Source organism: Perna viridis, chromosome 1 (genome assembly GCF_037379345.1).
Source record: "Perna viridis isolate PV_CMFRI_1.1 ecotype Kerala chromosome 1, ASM3737934v1, whole genome shotgun sequence".
Lineage (NCBI taxonomy): Eukaryota > Metazoa > Mollusca > Bivalvia > Mytilida > Mytilidae > Perna > Perna viridis.
The window spans coordinates 67,555,164-67,575,593 of record NC_142445.1 but is presented as its reverse complement, the minus strand read 5'-3'; the positions used below and the strand labels follow the sequence as shown (position 1 = coordinate 67,575,593).

At 33.0% G+C, this 20,430-nt stretch overlaps 1 protein-coding gene across 2 annotated transcripts; it reads right to left on the bottom strand.

Annotated features, from left to right (window-relative positions):
- Positions 1 to 492: 492 nt before the first annotated feature.
- On the bottom strand, positions 493 to 14,443 carry LOC148630072 (uncharacterized). Of its 2 annotated transcripts, none has more exons than XM_088560553.1 (13): positions 14,296 to 14,443; positions 10,885 to 10,981; positions 9,193 to 9,374; positions 8,609 to 8,716; positions 7,516 to 7,609; positions 6,117 to 6,166; positions 5,355 to 5,436; positions 4,644 to 4,729; positions 4,291 to 4,485; positions 3,625 to 3,726; positions 3,122 to 3,382; positions 2,388 to 2,473; positions 493 to 994 (listed from the first exon to the last, which is right to left on the bottom strand). In XM_088560553.1, the coding sequence occupies exons 1-13, from the start codon at positions 14,317 to 14,319 to the stop codon at positions 904 to 906; spliced, it is 1,458 nt and encodes a 485-aa protein (XP_088416679.1). In that variant the 5' UTR covers positions 14,320 to 14,443; the 3' UTR covers positions 493 to 903. The 2 variants fall into 2 exon arrangements, with proteins under 2 accessions (XP_088416679.1, XP_088416669.1); XM_088560543.1 differs by lacking the exon at positions 14,296 to 14,443 and adding an exon at positions 12,545 to 12,703.
- Positions 14,444 to 20,430: the final 5,987 nt, after the last annotated feature.

The window sequence follows — 20,430 nt, the reverse complement described above, 5'->3', positions numbered from 1 at the left end:
AAAGACCCTCTTTGTTATTTTCATTCAGGCTCCTCATCAGTTGCTTATGTGCGCCTTTGATAAAGGTACAATCACCCACAGCGCACGCTATTCAGCTTCTGAATCTGTTTTGATCTTGAACTTTGTGAGTTTTATGCTCGTTAAGTTTTGTGAGTTTTATGCTCATATAGTTTTATGAGTTTTATGCTGAGGAAGGATATCTGTTATCCGAAATATTCAATTTAAATTTTACCATCTTCTGGTGATGTTAAACATATTTATACGTTTATATATATATATATATATATATATATATCTGTCAAAGTTAATGTTAAATCAATATGTCACTATTGTAATTATTGTGTACGAGAATATCGATATCCTGGAAGCTCATTATAAAAAATCAGTTTTCAAACAAAAATTCATAGCCGTTCATGTGGTAGTAACTATAATAACTATATCGATGCTGGAAATCTCGTCAGTAAAACTTTTCATTATTATTCTAGCGGTGCACACATTCGAAAATTTATTTTGAACTAAATTACAATAACAATAACATAGTAAATAAAGAAGTTACCGAGTTTCATAACGTTACAAAACAAGTGCACTTGATTTCTGAACACAATCTTTACAATCATAATTCATGTGGATACACCTTATAAATATCTTGATATGCATCCTAGCAACCTGCTAAAATTCATCAATAAAAACCTTTTTATGTTCTTTTTATTTACTTTGAAGCAATAAAATTCGAAATATATTAGAGTTTGACATATATCAATTGGATATATAGGACTCATATAAATTTGTTTGAATTTTAGAATCAACAAACCATTGTGGTTCGGTTCTTGTTGTATGTTATTTTCGTTTATATTTTGAAAACTTCGCGTCTAAGTTTTTCACTGAAACAGAGACTTTGTTCTTCTATCTCCTTCTTTTTGCTGACTCTGCAGCTCTTTGGGCCTGTTCTTCTGCACGTTTCTTCGTGATTTCCTTTATCTTTAGCACTAATTCACTAAAAGTAAACAAAAGTAATTTGTTAGGTTGGATGTACCCATTAGTTGGACATTCTTTTCTCTTATCTTGCAAAATAATATAGTAATATATATTTTCAAAGAACGAATAATTCTTAAAATGATGTAAAAAAATGCCCTTAAATTATTTTTTAAGACATTTAAATAAAAATTCACAAACATTTACTTTATAAAGCCCCCTTCAAAGGGGAGATAATTAGCGGGAAATTTATTTTTAGAAATTTAATTGGAATCTTAGTTGGTTTTGTGTGTGTGTGTGTGTGTGAAATATGCAAGAATGTTAGATAAGTGTTCTTTATACAAATCTTTAAGTAGTTTTATAGACCAGTTGTTTTAATAGTTTACAACATAGTGAAATTTCCCTCCAGAATCAATGTAAAATATGATCCATATTTAGATTCAATTATCTCGGAATCGATCGTTGACCTATGCCTTTTCATTAAAAATTAATGCATGCTTGTTCAATGTCGTCTTTAAGAAAAATGGAGAAACTCTATATATTAGGTATGGTCTGCCTTAACATGTATAATTTTAATGTTTACCCAAAGTTTTATTTGGTTTCATGATGTTGGTTATTTTGCATGCATTTTAATTTGCTTTCCGTTGTTTGAATTTTTTTTTTGTCTATAGCAGGTTTGATGTTCCCGGTATTGTTTTGTACACACATTCCTGTCGTTTGTACCTTTGGCAGTGCCAAGTCTACTTTACAATGAGATATACACCAGTAAATCAATATACTAGGAATTTGAAAATAGTCACTAAACAAATAACATGTATTACATATGTAGGTTAAAAGAGGAAGAAATGTTGCAACACTTTCTTATTCTCCTTCAATAAAATCATTTTGATGTCCGACAACTCATTTCCTATTCAGTTTTGTTTTGCACTTTTCATATTATTAAATGCGCAGAGTGGTTGAAAAAATAATACCAGTATTCTACGAATTAAGAACATTGTTTGTTAAAACCCATTATTTCTGCACATATGGTAAATTGTTGCATTAGTTTGATAGCATACTGTTCATAAATACTATCATTTCCTACCACAAGTCTGTTTTAAATCCAAAATTTTTAAATTAGAGCTCATCATTCAATATTATAAAATCATATGAAATTACTGAAAACTAACCCAAAGCAACACAACACCACAACGGTAGAAGGACAACAATAATTTCAAAAAATACATTTATAGACTCAAGTTATTGTTTATCAGTATAGACTAGAATTGCCATATATCACAAGTTTATTTATATTTTATATTATGTTTTATATGTAATAATGTCATAGACTTACTTTTTAAATGCATGTTAATTTGTAATGTATATGCTACTTTTTGTTTTAATGTAAGGATCTTCTCAAGCTGTCTTAGAATTACCTGAAATCTATATCACCGTCACCATCAATATCTATAAACTTGATCAAAGCCTCGACTTGATCTGTAGAAAGGGGTATACCTTCTTCCTACAACAGGGTGGATAAAAAATAACAGGAAGAAAATGAAACAGTCGAATGTCAATTTGCAGGAAACAAAAACAAAAAAGCTTATAACGGAAAAGGGTTTGAAATTTAATACCAGAAGTAAACATAGAATTTCGCATTATTAAAAATGTCAAAATTCCTAAATTCCTAAAAACACCAAGGCTTTATTTCTTGTATTGTATGTGATAGAAGTGTTTTTAGCTGAATTTGGATTTCTACTTCGATATTTATAGTTAATACAATTGGGATTTAGATCTTCCTTGTATTTGATTCCCATGCTGCTGATGAGAGGTCAATCCTTGAAACACGTGTACAGCGTATCGAAATTTGCAATACTAAAATGGTCGGTACTTAAGAATTTATCTCCGTCTCAGCTCGTTATTTGTTGTTGTTCGCTGTTGTTAATAATTGGTTTTCAAACATAGAAATTCCCATTCTATGTATAGATATCGTACTTGTCTGCAGAGTTTCGTTTAAAAAAAAAGTCTTTCGAAAATGATACTTTTAAATCATAGGTTGCACACTGTTTGTACAAACTTACATTGTAAGTATCATTTTGTTCCAATAGATGTGTTTGTGGAATCCAAGGCATGGCATTTGGTTTCAGTGTGCATTACCTGTACCACCTACCTTGATACCAGCTCTAAACTCATCGTAATCAACACTATTGCTTCCATCATCATCAAATCGACTAAATAGTTCAGTTACTGTCATATTTTTCTCTTCTAAGTATTCCTTTAATGTCAACAGCGCCTCTTGTCCCATGTCACCAAATCCTATCATCCGTCGTTTACCATAGGAATCCGTGTATCCATGAATTATTTCAATCTCGGTAAAAAGATCTTTCACTTCGTTCAATCTTTCTTGTGTTTTGGCAGATAGCATCACGTCCTTAAATACCATACTCGAGAATGAAGATTTAACAGAAACAAATTATATATCGATTATATCGCTTGGTAAAGTATTTACTGTACTTCTACTGTTAGTAGATATGGCGATAAAATGCAATTGATAATATGTTCAAATAAGATGAAGTACAACGTACTGTATTTGAGCATTATTTGTATATTATTTTCTAGTACCAGAAAAGCTGTAGTGAAATATATGTACTTATCGTGTAATTTTCTACTTACTGATAAATCGAAGCAGACAAGTTGGCATTTTGATGGATCTAAAGTCAGGAGTAATTCAACGGCTGTCTCCACAGCATTATCAGGTATATTGTTTTTACCAATCTGTTATGGAAGTTAGATTTGATTTAATTGAGAACAAATAATAACCAAAACTACAATGTATAATGTTTCTCATGTTTAATACATTACACATGTTGAATTTTTAAGATCATGAACTTTATATTTAGATTTTGGCCAATAGATTGCCTCTATTGTAAAATATTACAGGAGTTTGTTGTTTGTATAATTGCGCTTACTATTGATAATATAATATGAGGCAGATATAACCTGTAAGTGAACGTAGTTGAATATATTGATATGCTGTGCCTTTTACAATTTTATATCAACCAGGATATATTTTTTATTTCATAATTGACAATATTTTAAGTTGTGAGCTACTCTGACTGATCTGCGATACAGGTTAACAGTCTGTCTATCAATTTCCTAAGGTAATACAAGTAGAGATCCGTACTCTGTGATACTGGGGAACAGTCGGTCTATCAGTTTCCTACGGTAATGCATTAAATTTGTATTGAGGACTTTATCCTTTATTATAGAGCATTGATATTACTCATCTTAAGAAGTCAAGGGATCATGATTAAATCGCTTTTTTTAAATAGTACTTACTTTCAAAACTTCTAAAGTTTCATTATTCCTCATTCCTTTTAAGACTTTACCGAATCCTTCTGGTCCTATCCGACAACAAGATATATCTAATTCTACTAAGATTCCATTATGGGCGAGAACGTCACCGAAAGCACAAGCACCGTCATCATCAAAACCATTCCAAGATAAGTCTATTATCTTCAGGTAATTATTTTCCTAGGGAAAGTATTATAAAACATTAAATGGAAGCAAATCTGTTCAATAAATTAACTCAGTATATTGTAAGGGAAATAACTCTTAATCTATATTTTAAATTTGTTTAAATTTGTTTTGGAAATATCAATTAACTTTTTGCAGTAAAAAAAATGACTTACCTTCAAACCATTAGCTATCTTTTTAGCACCAATAATTCTGAATTGATTCCAACTAAGATTTAGTTCTTGGAGAGTAACATTTTCCGCTGTAATGATAATTTCGAGAAAAAACAATTGTCTATAAGTTGTGATCACTTTAAAATCAAGAGAGCAAAAGTTTACTAAATTGCAAAATCTGTTTAACATATTGAGATCAATATTACGGGACATTGGATTTTGAATAGTGTAATCAAGGAATCCAAGATTCTAGCGGAAATCAAAAGAATGTAATCCAGAGAACATAAAATAACAGAAATAATACATACAAAGTAACAAAAGTAAACGAGCAACTCGGACTCCACTAAAAACTGGGAGCATAGACCAGGTGCACCGGTAGGGTAAGCGTACTCTTCTTTTTCTAGAAACACCCGCCGAGTTACTCATAAAAAATCAAGTCCAGGTTAGACGAAGAGGGAGGGATTTACAAAAACGATTCAATATTTTCAAATTTGTCTATATTTTACTACTGAGTAGCACCTTATACTAGTTACTGCAGTGTTAAGCTGGCCAAAGACAGCAGGTTGTACAGTTTATTACAAAAAGTAAACGACAAGTGCATCACATAACAATATATTGAAACATTTGTGCTTGACATGTTCTCTTTTCGATTAAGAATAGTTTATTATGTAGTAGACATTATGGAGACTAAACAAGTCAAGTAAGTAATCTTACCTATCATGTGTTCAAACGACGTTCCAGATCTATCTCCAAATAGATTATGACTAAGATTGAGATATTGTAGTCCCGCATGCTCCTGAAAATAAAACTGCATTTGGCAAACATAATCTCACGACGACTCGATTTTTGAACCCGCATTTTTCCTAAAACATCCAGTAAACTTATAGTATATATTTAGCTCGGTTTGGAAGCAAGTGCAATGGATGAGTAAAACAACTTTTTTATGCTCGTATAATGACCGCTATTTCTATGAAGAGATGCAAAAATATGTCTTCGTGGTAAACGGTTACTCTATGCTGTCGATAAGTTCACCAGAAGCTCACTTTGACAAGCAAAGACGATCTTATTGAAAGATGAATTCACTTTGAGTCATAATTGCGCTGCTCTTAACGCTTAAATGTAAGAATTTGAGGTCAGTACAAAAAATCAACAAACATCGAAACACTTCCGAGGAGTTTTCGTGTGATCATTTTTAAAATAAAGTCAACATCCGCGGAAGACCAAATAAATTGTGTGGTAATTGACAACTCTTCCAGAAGTTGGCTTGCCTATAGTTTGTCCAAAAACAAAACTAATTTCTGAAAAGTTAAATGTGTGCTTTACTTTAGAATTAGAAATAATATTTAAAGGCAGTTTGAACATTGAGATTTCGATTGCACAAAACATTGTAAGAAATAACTTTAAATATTTGAAATTTAAGACGGTTGTCATTGATAATCGCAGGAATATCGTTATAATCTATGATTAATATTTTACCTCGATCTTTTTTGTTAGGAAAGGTGCATCTAAATCTGTAAAACCATTACCTGAAAATAAACAAATTAATGACAAAAATTAGAAAGATGGGATAACTATCATTAATCATAGCGATCACATTACTAAAACATATGGTATTATACTTTATATTTGAAAAAAGCCTAATTTATATTGTACTAAGTCCCAGGAGATAAGTTCTCATTTCTTTAAGCTATGACAAAACACGCTACTCCACTAGGTTTTTTGGTAAGGGCAATGATTAAGGAAAACAGTCTCCAGTTAATGTCATTTATTAAACACAGAAAGTATGTACATATGTATACAATAACTGGGATTATGAAAATAGTAAACATGACACTATATAACAGATATAAGTAAATTACTCCCCCTAAAATTTGGTGAGTCTCCTTACAACAAAAAAGGAATGGGATTAAAAACGGCCACTCCCAGCAATTCTAATATATGAATAATACAGACAATAACATAGCAGATCAAAGAAAAATGTTTGTAGAAAGCGGTGGTGGTGGGTTAAAAAAAAATCACCAGTAATAAAAATTAGACTTCTACTTGATAGAGATAAATTGTAAGTATCACGTGGCCCCTCTCTAACAGGTCTTATTGGTCAACTCACGAAATGACCAATTACCTCATTCATGGGATTGCCATAGGGGAATCTTTGGCCGTATAAATCATTTTATTTTCAGTAAATTGTTATATGGTTATGGTGGATATTGAATGATTATTTTCTTCATGTCACGTCTGCACGATCAACCACTTCATGTGACCTTACCGATATTTATTACAAATTAGTTTTAATTAAATGTTTTTCGATGCATGAACTTGTGTATAATTTATTGGTTTTAAAAGTAATAATAACGTCTTAATGAATTTGATAGGTCTGTTGCATTACCTTTTGAGAATGTGAGGACAAATCTCAGGAACCGGGCAATATTAACCGGTAGTTGGGACCGGTGCATTTCATATTTTCATTAAAACAAAACATTTTTCCTATCTTCTAAAATTACAAAAAAAATTCATTTCCTATATCAGTTTTGCAATAAAAAAGTGTATGTCCAATCAAATTTATTAGAAGTTAGTCATGGATGCAATACGACATTATTGTTGTTGGTAAAATAAACCTTAGAAAACGTATAAATATGCGCGTGTTTTTTTCATTGATACAGTTATAAAAACAAGATATCATTGAGATTCCTACTTCCTGAAACTTACTTACGCTGGAAGTAATTCACATGCTAAAATATGGAAATTGTAAAGTATTGTTAACTTAATTAACTTTAGAGCAATGATTTTTCGGTTAATTTCCAAGATCATATGCATACATTGTTAGATCTAATAATACAGATATCTTAGAAAAAAATCACAAGCATACTAAACATACCTGCAATATTCAGTTCTTTCAAAAACTTATTTTCTTGTAGCATCGCACCTATTGATTTAGCACCAAATGTTTTCAGGTTATTTTCAGAAATATCCTGTCAAATTAAACCAATACACACGTTAAATAGTATCATTTTTCATGCCAAAACGTGAAATGATAATATTAATTTATAACTAAAAATCCGACCAGTTTTTAACATCATACAGATGTATTGTGGTGAAGAACAATGGCTTATATCTAATACGTCAAATTTAAAATTAATTTATTGACCTGATTAACTTAGTTGTCATTTTTAGAAAGATTTAAAAATCCACCTCACAACTAATAACTTCATATTTACATATTTAAGTACTGAAATCTGTAAGAATCAGGCAAAGTTGGAGAAAACACGAAATTGACAGGATGTCATTAATTGTCTAATGTAGACGAATTAAGAGTTTGTTCGTTTTGGAAGTGTCAAAATATGCAGAAAAATGAGTTTAAAACTACAACAGTCTAACAAGTGCAGAGTGAGGAATAAGTTTTACTGGAAACTTTTTCACCATGATTAACCCACTGCCTGATTCTTACAAAGTATAACACTTCAGATGTTTTATTGTGTTTGTTTATCACACAGTATAGCTGATACAAGCCTTTAAATAGGCATAAAACAATGATATAACCGAGTAAGGTTAAGAGACGAAGAAACACTCTCTCCTGCATACTGCTATGAGGTGTAGTACACTATTTCATATAGATTTGCCTGATACATGTTAAGACCATACATTTAATAAATAAAGTGTTGATAACTTACTAGTGATGTTATGATTGTCTTTTCTGACATTTTTTTTACCGGTATACTGTTATCATTGCTGTGTTTTCTGACGTTTTTTATTGGTGTAATGGTATCATGTTTGTGCATTACTTACTAGTGATGTTACGGCTGTATTTTCTGACATTACTCACTAGTGATATTAATGTAGTTACTTCTGACATTACTTGCTAGTGATCTTAATGTTGTGATATCTGACATTACTTGGTAGTGATGCTAATGTTGTGATTTCTGACATAACTTACTAGTGATGTTATGGTTATATTATCTGACATTACTTACTAGTGACGTTATGGTTGTATTTTCTGACATCATGACCTGTATATACCACATCCCTGTTTCACCAATGTTGTTTCCCATTAAGTTCAGTTTCGTTAGCGTTGAATTTACCTTAAAGCAAGTAATGTTTTGTTAAATAATGACAAAAACCCACATTTCTTTTTAAATGAAAATAAAAATATCTTTTAACTTTAAATTGTTGGCCAATACCATATACAAATAAAACGATATTCGAAAAGAAGAATCCTTAAAGCATATACTGTGTATCAGATAAGTAAATTGGACTTCTATAAAAGAGATAGACATTTACTGATAAAGTATTTCGGTATTCATTTGCATATTTTTTATGATTTATATGGTAATAGCATTTAAATTTCTAGTTCATATCTTCACTACGCATGTGTGAATGCTCTCGAAGAAAGCTAAATGGCAGCTCTAGAAGTCCAAATGTGGTAAAATGTAACGTGGCGCAACCCCCTCTCCGTCATCTTACACAATATGTTTGGACACATTCAGATCCCTAAATTTCATTTTACCATTTTTGGGACTACTCCACCATTTATCATATAAGTAATATCATTACATACCACCATAGCCATGGCAACAGCCATAGTGCCTTTACTATCTAACCCATAAAATCTAAGATCAAGTGTGGTTTCCTTCAAATTGTCCATTTTTCTTGTTATCTTCGATGACGGTACAACGTCGAATTTCCGACATGCCTTTTGATAGGTCTTGGAACCTGTACTGTCGTAGTCGGGATATTTGACTAAAACATAAAATGTAAATAAGATATCACAATAGCAGTTTTTAATTTTATGTGAGATTCCTAAGGTTTAGACATTTGAAAACGCTAAAACATTTAACATTGACTTCCAAATTTCCTTCACTAGTGAGGAGTGGCTGTATGTGTCTTCCCCTGAGAGTCATCAAAACATCTGCTGTAGAAACTTTGACCAACTAACCATGATTTTCTGTTAAGAGACTTCAGACATGATATAACTAACTATTTTTTAAGTCAGAGACTTACGTTCATGGTTTTGCATAATTCCTAGTCATGTTGTAAAATGGCAGTAATAATTGAGGCTATTGATAAACTACATGTCTGTATGTCTGTACATATTGTTCATATTCCGACATAAATTGATAAGTAATCAGGAGAGACAAGTGTCTAAAACACATGTAAACATCGATTGTTCTGGAAAACCTAAGGCTTTGACTATCCTGTCCAAAAAGGTAAAAAATACAGGAAGGGGTAGGTTACGGAACGAAAGCGTGAGCGGTTGACTTTAAAGAACTCTTGAAAATATTGTTTTATGTCGTGTTAACCCGTGAAATGTCCACTTAAGACCATTTACTACCCATAGAATACATACAAATATTGACCTGTCGGTTAAGAGACTGACTAAACACCCAATCTGATAAATCTCATATTGTAGTATCAAATACAATGTGTAAAAACTCAAGCACCCTTAACAAACACATAAGGCTGATTCCAACAAAATCAAAATTGTATATCTAAACATTTGCATTTCTATTAATAACTTCAGTGACATTTTATTTAAATCCCTCTATGACAAATAAGGGCTTTAGCTACTGAGTTTATTACGTAATTCTTCTTATAAATGTATCCTCAAGAGGATATTGACATTTGATAGGATAAAGCACGCTCCGAATTTTATTTACTGTTTAGTGTTGTTTCCGTGTGTCATAACTCCGATATAGGATGAAATTGACATAAACGGGTCTTTTTAAAAACTTCAAAATCATGGGGACAATGCTCTAGCAGCCAAGGTGAAATGCTTAGATATATCAAGCACGAATACAAAATATCATAGACACGTCATCAAAAGAAACTGTGAGGTAATAAAATTATGTTTTAACCTTGCACTAAAATACAAGTACACTTCAAGAACACCAAACTAAGAAAAAACATAGCCAAGACGTGAAAAGCAGGAAAAAGAGATATATGCAACCTACACGTACAATGTAAATATCAGGCTTAATTAAAGTTTCATATAAAAAGTAAAAATAAGGAAAACCTGACAGCACACACAAAAACTAAAGCACTCACAATATGAACTCCCACAAAAACCGGAAGTGGAATAGGTTTGCCTGGAAGTGTAAGCTTGTCCTGCCCAGCTAATTATACCCGTCACATCGACAAGTGAATAAAATCCGTTAAGTGTCAAAATTCTTTGTTGACAACACTTGAATTCAAGGAATCCTCAAATAAAGAACAGATTTAATGTAAATATGTTTAATTGGTGAGAGATTACCTGAAAGGTCGAGTAAAGTTTCTTGATCATCGTCTATTTTGTTCTCTTCTTCATCAGAACCGTCGGATAGATCGATCTCTGTGGTGGCAGGTCGGCTCTGTCAACAAAGAGCAGATACAGAGCATCTAGGTCAAAGTGATTGTCAGGAAATTGTTGAGTTTCGATTTATATATAATCTTATTACAAATAACCTCGTAAAAAGAGTGCAGATTCAGTCTGTAATGACTGTCCGATATTTCCTCTTATCATATCGTCATAGATGACATGTATTGTAAATTGTGTCTGGTTTTACTGTGATTTTACATATTTTATTTAACTTTATAGAGATTCATGTAGAGTTACAGTACTAACTATGTGAATTTATTTTTCAAGTCAATGTGTTTCCCTGAACAATTAAATAATGATTAAGTCTTAGAAAATTTTTTATAGGGTTACCCTACCGATGCACCTGGTCTATGCTCCCAGTTTTTAGTGCAGTCGGATTTGCTCATTTGCTTTTGTTACTTTGTATGTATGATTTTAGTTATATGTCTGTTTTCCATGTCTGGTCTTTGTCCCTGGATTACATTCTTTTGATTACGGTTGTAACTTTTGTTCCCTTGATTATTCTTTTATATTGTTTCTGTTTCGTGTAATGATTGGTTGCTTTTCCAGGAAACTTATAAAGACTTGTAAGATGAGGTGGATCAGGTATGGAGCCGTTGACAATATTAAACCCGTATAAATTGTAGCATTATAGAATATTAATAGAAAAGTGTTTTCATTTCAGGAAAGTGCGTGGAACAATATCCAAAAAAAAAAAGAATTTCCATCGAAAAGTAACACTTTATCTGACTGATGACTACAATTTTATAAAATATTTAAAATGGTACTGGTATCACATTTTACAATAATTGATTGAGTTAAACTATCTAATATTTTAACAATTCTCAATATAATAAACATTTTACTTGTATATAATTATGCTACATGTATTATATGCAATTCTGCATGTACAATAGAAATTACTTCTTTGAAATGGTTTAAACATAGTATATAGTGTAGAGCTTTTAACTTAACTACAAACTTGATAATGATTAAACAACTGAATGATATGATAAAAAAAAAACAGAACATCACAAATCAAGGACACTTTTTTCGAATCTTTTACGCAAAACCACAGTTTGTTTGTTTATATATCTTACTGTCATTAGTTAATAAATCTCACCACCGTTGCTATATGAATATTCTCTACATTTGGCAGCGATTGTATCTCTATTTTACAGACTTACCTTTTTAATAAAAGGTTTCTTAGTGGCTATATTATCCGGTATTTTATAATGTCTCACGTAGTCTGATTGAGCCATATTAAATTTATCTCAGAACTTAATAAATTATGTCGTATCCTCAGTATATATAATATAGACAAGTAAATATCCTTTCATTATAAATAATATTTGATGTTAGCACAAAACGTCTCAACACATAACGAAGTTCCCTTCTAATTATTGCTGGAGTTTATATTGAGAATACATGTCAACATTTACTTGCGACAAATAATCAAATCAGAGATGTTTAAACTTTCTTATGCGTTTAACCCGCTTTTGTTACTTATGAAAAATTATTCTAACTCTACTTGACCAATAAAACGTTCAATAAAACACTCACAAAAGCGTCTTACCAGTGTTTTCAATACGAAAGATTCCAGAAAGCTTTCCATCGTAATACTCTTAATAAGCTTAATCTATTATGCCTCCATTTTTCATTGCAGGAATTAAATAAAGCCGATTCTTTGCAGTACATTAGTTTAGGTGCATAATATAGAGGTCTAAATGTATTAACTTCAATTGAAAAATGGTTACAATGTATCAATTTAAACAGGGGACCAAAAAGGTCTTTTGTTATGTTTCGACTACTGCATTATCACAGACGGAGACATCAATGTTGATCTACTGAAAATGACTGTTATCTAACGAAAGAGTCGTGATTTGTAGAGAAATCTAATACATTTGATACTATGTAATTACAGTTTCAGGTGAGAATTTTTTCCCATGTTAGCCTTGTACATAATACTGTAGTTTGATTTAAATGTTGTTTTAATCATAGAAGACACTAAGGTTAACGATGCATGTTATAAATCTGTGCCTAGAGATCATTGTCTTCTTCAACCTTTAACACCAGTTAAATATCATTTTAAATAATATTTGTGTTTGTAGTGGTCAGTGTTCAAATGACATCAATTCTTTAGACCCAAATAAATTACACGTAGATAATGCTTCTCACGGGATGTATCTGTATATTTATGAGTCAGTAAGCGCCAAGCACCAGCAGAAACTTAGGTTTAGACATTAACGTATACTATTGCAAAACTGTAGGGTGGTATGAATTCGGTACAAGTGATCATGAAACTAAGATGGGTTGATACCAAATGTTAGCGCTGTACTATAAGACGATAGGTTTCAACTACAGAAGGGCGTTGCTCAAAAATATAAACGTATAGACCATGACCGCATTTCTCTCGAGTTTAGTAATTCAATTTTACGATGGAAACTGATATTCATTTTTTAATGTTGTGTTTTTTTACTATGTGGTTCAAAGCCAAATTTAATAAATCATTAAAGATCTAATCATCAAGGTGAAGATAGGAACATCATCCGCTAGAACCGGAGTGATGCTAATAGATTTTGGTTTTCTATTATCAATCACATATAATGCTTTTTTGCACCAGAATAATAGATCTAGACCCAATTCTAATCGCCTAAGTTAACGTCTAGAACACGTAACCACCTTGGTGATCTATTGGTTGCATGTTCGCCTCGACTCATGGGTTTGACCCTGGGCCGAGTAGTACCAAAGACTTTAAAATTTGTAATCATTGCTTCTCTGTCGAACACACTGCCATTAAGGACAGAGTGACGACTGGTTGGCTAGAATTCAGAATTATGGGCACAAGTGGGGTGACAGGTCTACCTAGGGTTGTTGTTTCTGTAAGCTAGCACATTATAATTCAGCTCAACTAGTATGTCGAACTAGTACAAAGCAGATTCTTCTGATCAACCGTTCATGACCTGAAATGCATGAAATATCTACCACAGGACGTAAAACTACTTTCAATAAATCTGTCTAGAGCATGATTTGTGGGGATGTCGGTAAATACGGCTACAGTACGAATTCGAGAATGTTCTGTTCCAGCATCTAAAAGGTAAATTAGTTTGCACAACCGCGGAGAGGTGCGCCTAAACGCCAAATGATTTCACTGTTGATTTCTTATCTAATTCGTTCGTTTCTTTGTGTTTAAATATATTCATATGTTTCAAAATTAGATTTGCAATTCGTTTCCGTCCTTTGTCACCACGTGAGAATTACTTGTCCATTTTTAACATACAAATAAGTAACAAAACAATTATTAAAGGAAAGGAAACTTTTACTTACTTGTTTAGTGATTTCAGTTCTCATCTAACTTAAGTATTAGCAGCTTATTCCCCCAAGACATATCTGTCTGACAAATATCCCCCAAAAGCTCATGTGTCGCGTTATCTCCACCAAACATACGATACTTCGAAGTCACCTATTAAACATTTCATGTTTCTCTGCCTGTAAATATGACAGTGAAGTATTGAATTTTCATTAATTATTGTGTCGAAAAAAAGATAAAATTGATTACAACTGTCTCTTTATTACTTTGATGTCTATTAATAAAGCCGTAACATGGTAAGAAAGATTACGATGGCTTGGTTATCGACGTAAGATCTGGGGAGTATCGAACGGAAAACCACTGCCTGATTGACAGGTCCTGTAACAGGGTAGTTCCTTTCACAGACAATGGCTTCCTTTCAGTAACGGAAATTGACGAGAATGTGACCAGTCTTATATAGATTCACAAACAATACATGGTCAAGTTAGCATTTTATTCATGACCACTGATGCGGTATTTAATGCATTCGGTGACAATGTAGATCGAAGATGACAGAATCAAGTATGCGTTCTGTACATACCATATATTCGGCGCATTATTTATGAAATGGGATGAAATGCCTTCTTTTAAAAGTAATCATGTTTTGAATAAAATGGTTATTTTCAATCGAATTTCAGTGAAAAAAGATACAGGGAAATCTTCGAAAAATGTATTTGGGCTTGCTCTCACCATCAAATATGCAGGCCGACTATAGACACGAATATACCCGGATAATATACTAGCAGTTCTGTGTATTTCATAGTAGGAGCAAACCCATGTAAAGTGACGACGACAGCAAGCTCGATGAATCTGATATTAGATGAAAAGAAAGCTAATGTTTAAATGAACAACTCTAATTCCACCAAACTATTAAAGCATGAATCAAGTGTCCTTTTGCTCTCCAAAGAATTCCAATGGTACTTGGCATGTGGATAATATCTTGTCTCTCACCTAGATGGATGCTGACGAATTCACGGTGCTGACCTAATTGTACCGCTGAGATTTTAGTATCCAATTATCATACCCCTTCTCCAAGCCTTATTAAGTATTAATCTTTGTAACAATCAGGCAGTGGGTGAAACATGGTATGTAAAAAAAACATTTTGAAAGTTTAATTTGACAATGTGCATCATCAGAATCAAGGATTTTCCATATCATTTTTGCAAATTTTGTTATAATTTCTTTGAAATGCACTGAAAATGAACATTTCAGGGGCAGGGCAGATAACTCTGAATAAACCTCATTTTCATATATTTCTGAGCAAATCCAGTGATGCAGTCATCAAATAATGGTCTTTTCAAATAGAGAAAACATCCTTTGGTGAAATTATATTACCTGACCGGTGGGGTTTTGATATGCATGTTTCTGATTCCCCCTAAAGAACTTTAGATAACGCACACGGCATACACTGTGTGAAGTCAGCTTCGTATCTTGACCTACGCTTAGAGAACAATGGAAAAGGTAAACTATTGACCAAACTATACGACAAACGCTGTGACTTTTCATTCAGTATTGTCAACTTTCCTTTCATATGTGGCAACATCCCTTTAGCACATGCGTATTGAGTTCTCATATCACAACTCATACCTTATGCCAGAGCTTGTCTTAACTACCCAGACCTTTTTGTACCGCGCTAGACTTTTTACAATTAGGCCTCTGGAATAAGGTTATGTTACTACAAGATTGAAGTCATCACTTCAGAAGTTTAATGATCGTCATCATGAACTCGTGTGTCATTACGATGTATCCATCTGCACCATGAGAACCGATTTGTTCAAAGTGTCATACTTTTCCTTTCTTTTTTCGTCTACCCCGACTTATGATCAATTCAGTGGGTGTTTCTAGAAAAGCAGATATGATTCCCCTACCGGTGCACCTGGTCCATGCTCCCGTTTTTCATTGGAGTCCGAATTGCTCAATTACTAGTACCTTTGTTTCTTTGTACGTATCAGTTTGGTTATTTTATACGTTTTATACTTTTATGTACCTTTGTATCCCCATTTACGAATCAAATTTGTCGCTAAAAAGTTTACTTGAATTTTATAGCAAAATTCCAAAATTTTAGTTCTACTAAATCTTTATACCTTTACGTTCTGAGACAAAGACTGAATCAACGTAATTGTATGAATATTAATTTTCAGATACATAGTATAATATTACAGCTTTCTATATAATACATGTAGTATCAAGAAAGGTGAGATCACACTTATATTTGATTAGTAAAATGTATTCTTCTATTTCACCTATTATTTGCGTTTTTTTAAGTAGTATTCCAGCTAAGAATCATGCAAAATGTGATTCATGGGTAAAAAGTCTACATATTTTTATTTTTGATATTTTGTTTGAAATGTCATAGTAAACAGAAATTAACATGTGGTTTTTCATATAACCCGTGCTCTAAGGAGATAAAAAGTGTATAGAATGCACTGTAGATTTCAAAATTAAGGGAGATAACTCTGTAAATGACGCTCAAATACAATAGAATCTACTGAATTTTCAATGTGGGTTATCTCCTAAGAGCAGGCAGATTTGAATGAATAATTACACATTTCACAGTATAAACCCATAAAACAACCTAATTACAAAAATAAAAATATGTAGCCTTTTTTTGGGGTGTATCACATTTTTCAGATTTTGCATGATTCTTACAAAGACAGCTACTTAAATACCATAATTCAAACAGGCTTACATTTATACCTTAGGATTTAAAAAAGTTACAAAAATCTGATGTTTTTCATCTATTAGGGTATTACTTAAATATGGTTCTGCCTAAAAACCAGACACGGGGTGATTCATCTTATCTTAAAATAATCAATGATACTGTATAAATAAACTTGTTAGTTCCTGAAAACAACTCTTCCTATGTTCATGTCCTTGGATCTGCTACCTATCGTGAAATATTTTTTGACTGGCTACAGTACACATATTCTTGCAGGAACTTTTCCTGTACTTTTTCAGTAGTAGAACATGACCAAATTTTAAGTTTGAATAGCTCTAGTAGACTGCTTTTATTTGCACTTTTATTTCCGAATATGGTTTCTATGTGACCTACAGAAGGATTTGCAATGAAAAATATTTTGGATTAGGAAATGCACGAATTACCCATTATAAGCATCTGCCTGGTTTTTAGGCAGAGCTGTACTTAAAAAAGAATCTAAGATCATTTTTGGTTAAAATTTTATTCGCAAATGGGGTGTATATATAAAGGTACTTGAAAATTAGAATGAAGTTGGTGAGTGGGTTGACAACGGGTTCTCCCAGCTTATGTACTTACTGAATAATGTTTGACATGAGGTATGCAGTAGAAGATGGGATGTGAACAAAGATGAATATTAAACTTGCCATTCCAGTTTTTCTATTACTTGTATGTTTGAAATAATTACTTATAAGTCATTGGTGCAGTTTATTCTTAAAACAAATATTGTTCTTAGCTGTCAGTTAATTTTAGTACAATATCTGAATTTCGGTTGTTCATCATGTCTTGCATGTAAGCTAGGAGTTGAATATTCCTACGGGTCAATTGTCCAAGTATCTTTGAAGGTTTATCTTTATTTACTACGCATTGACAATATAACTGCAACCAAGCCGCTATCACAAGCACTTGGGGCGAGGATTTCTTTTTATTTTCCTCAAAAGTATCATTAAACCATTTTGTTTCCATATTTGAGTTAATTATGCGTGTTCTATTGCTATTTATTGCTGTTTATACTATATAGATGAAAACTAGGCATAGTATAAACAGCAATAAATAGCAAGCGGACATGTCAGAGAACACGCATAATAACTCAAATATGGAAACAAAATGATATTTTTTAGGAAAATAAAAAAAAATCCTGGTCCCAAGTGCCTGTGGTTGAGCACTTCGAGAGAGAGAGAATGAAACGTTTTTACCCGGGAATTATCTCCGGTTCTTATTGTCATCACATATTGCGTTCTTTTGATGTCATTCATGTTCCATAAAACGCTCCCAGTAGAAAGATATCTGACACTACTCGTAAGGTGTGGTTCATTAAATACGTTTTTGAAAATATTTCATTGCTTAAAAGCCCCGTACAGGTCCGGGTGTTAAAATAATAGGCCGGCAGCAGCGCTAAGCTTGTCGTAAAAGGCGACTAAATAGTGCTCAGAACCTTAGCCGGGGAGTAGGGCGCTCTGTCCATAGAGCAACTGGGTTATGTGTCTCAGATGGTGGAATGGGGTACCCCTGGTATGTTACATGCTGGGGTTGTCAGGCTATAATACGGAAAATCTGACCGCAAACAATAGTGGTACACCGTGTTGGGAAAGATGCCACATTCCTCGCACGCACGTTAAAGAACCCTACTGTGGTATTCTCCCGGAGTAGAAACCATAGGGCTCCGCCACAGGAGGCTAAATTGCCCGACCGTACCCACCTCTCCCTATTTCCAGTGGCAATCAAAATTTGTCGACCCCTTTGTCCTTGTGTCCCATCCCTTTTTCATTTCATCATCATTTAATGTTCATTTTATCATCAATTTCATGTTCATCGTCTGTACATAGCGGAAATATTGCTGCTCGGACGTTAAACCCCAACAAACAAACATACAAACATTGCTTAAAAGCGAAATAGTGTTATGGGAAACATACTGAGGTTATTCCCCTTTCGATATTTTCAAATTTTCAATACGAGTATCAACAGAAACTGCAGTATAAAATTAAACCCCAGCATTATTTGTTTGCGTTGTTGTTCGATTATTGATTTTAGAACTTGAAGCAGTTAAAAATATTTATTAGGAGCACTTGTGCGCCACTTAAAACCCAAATCTACCAGAATATGGAAGAAAACAAATGATTTCAATTAACTTGTTTCCATTTCATAAATTAACGTCGACATTTTACGATAGACAACAATATTCCACCTATCACTTTAATTGGAAAGTAAGTTTTTTTACACTTGTCCCTATTGACAAAAGTATACACAAAGGGACGGGTTGGGATGTTTCAGCAATTAAAGAGTAATCAAGGGAACCAAGGTTATAGCGGTAATCAAAAGAATGTAATCCAGGGACATAGACCAGACATGGAAAACAGACATACACAACAAAGAACATAAAGTAACTAAAATTATACATACAAAGTAACAAAAGTAAATGAGCAACTCGGACTCCAATAAAAACTGGGAGCATGGACCAGGTGCACCGGTAGGGTAAGCGTCCTCTGCTTTTCTAGAAACACCCGCCGAGTTGCTCATAAAAAGTCAAGTCCAGGGTAGACAAACGAGGGAAGGAAAACTATGACCCGTTGAATAAATCAGTTTGCATGGTGCTGAGGATACACCATAACGATCCACGAATTCATGATAACGGCCATAAAACTTCTGTAGTGATGACTTCAATCTTGTAGCAACATAACTCTGTTCCAGAAGCCTATTTGGTAGAGTTCTAGCGCGATACAAAAAGTCTGCGTAGTTTCGGCAAGCTCTGGCATAACGTATGAGTTGTGATATGAACACTCCATACGCAGGAGCCGAAGGGATGTTGCCACAGATGAAAGGAAAGTTGACAATTCTGAATGAAAAGTCATCACGTTTGTCGTAAAGTTTGGTCAATAGTTTTCCTTTACCATCGATTTCTAAGTGTAGGTCAAGATATGAGGCTGACTTCACAGTGTCTGTAGTATCCTTTATCTCAAGTTCTTTTGGGTTGATGCGATGTATCAAATTCCCGAAATTAGGATTGTTTAAAGATAATACGTCATCTATATAGCGGAAATTGAGATTGAAGGATCTAGCCAAACGATATTCTTTCTTTCTGATCAGATCAGCTATAAAGTCAGCCTCATAAGAGTGAAGGGATAGGTCAGCAAGTAAAGGAGCACAATTTGTACCCATTGGAATGCCGACCGTTTGTTGAAAAACACGTCCACCACACTGGACAAATATGTTGTCAATTAAAAATTCCAGACTAGGTTCCTTTCACCAGGATTCTCCTAGTTAAATGTAAAATAAATATTTGTTGTCAATGTAACTGTTGACTTCAAAGATTGAGTAAAGTATTCTTATTCTCAAAGGATTAATAATACATGTATAATAATCCTTTTTTCCATGTGTACACTTGAAATCCGATTTGAAAGCAGTTCATGAAGGCATGAAA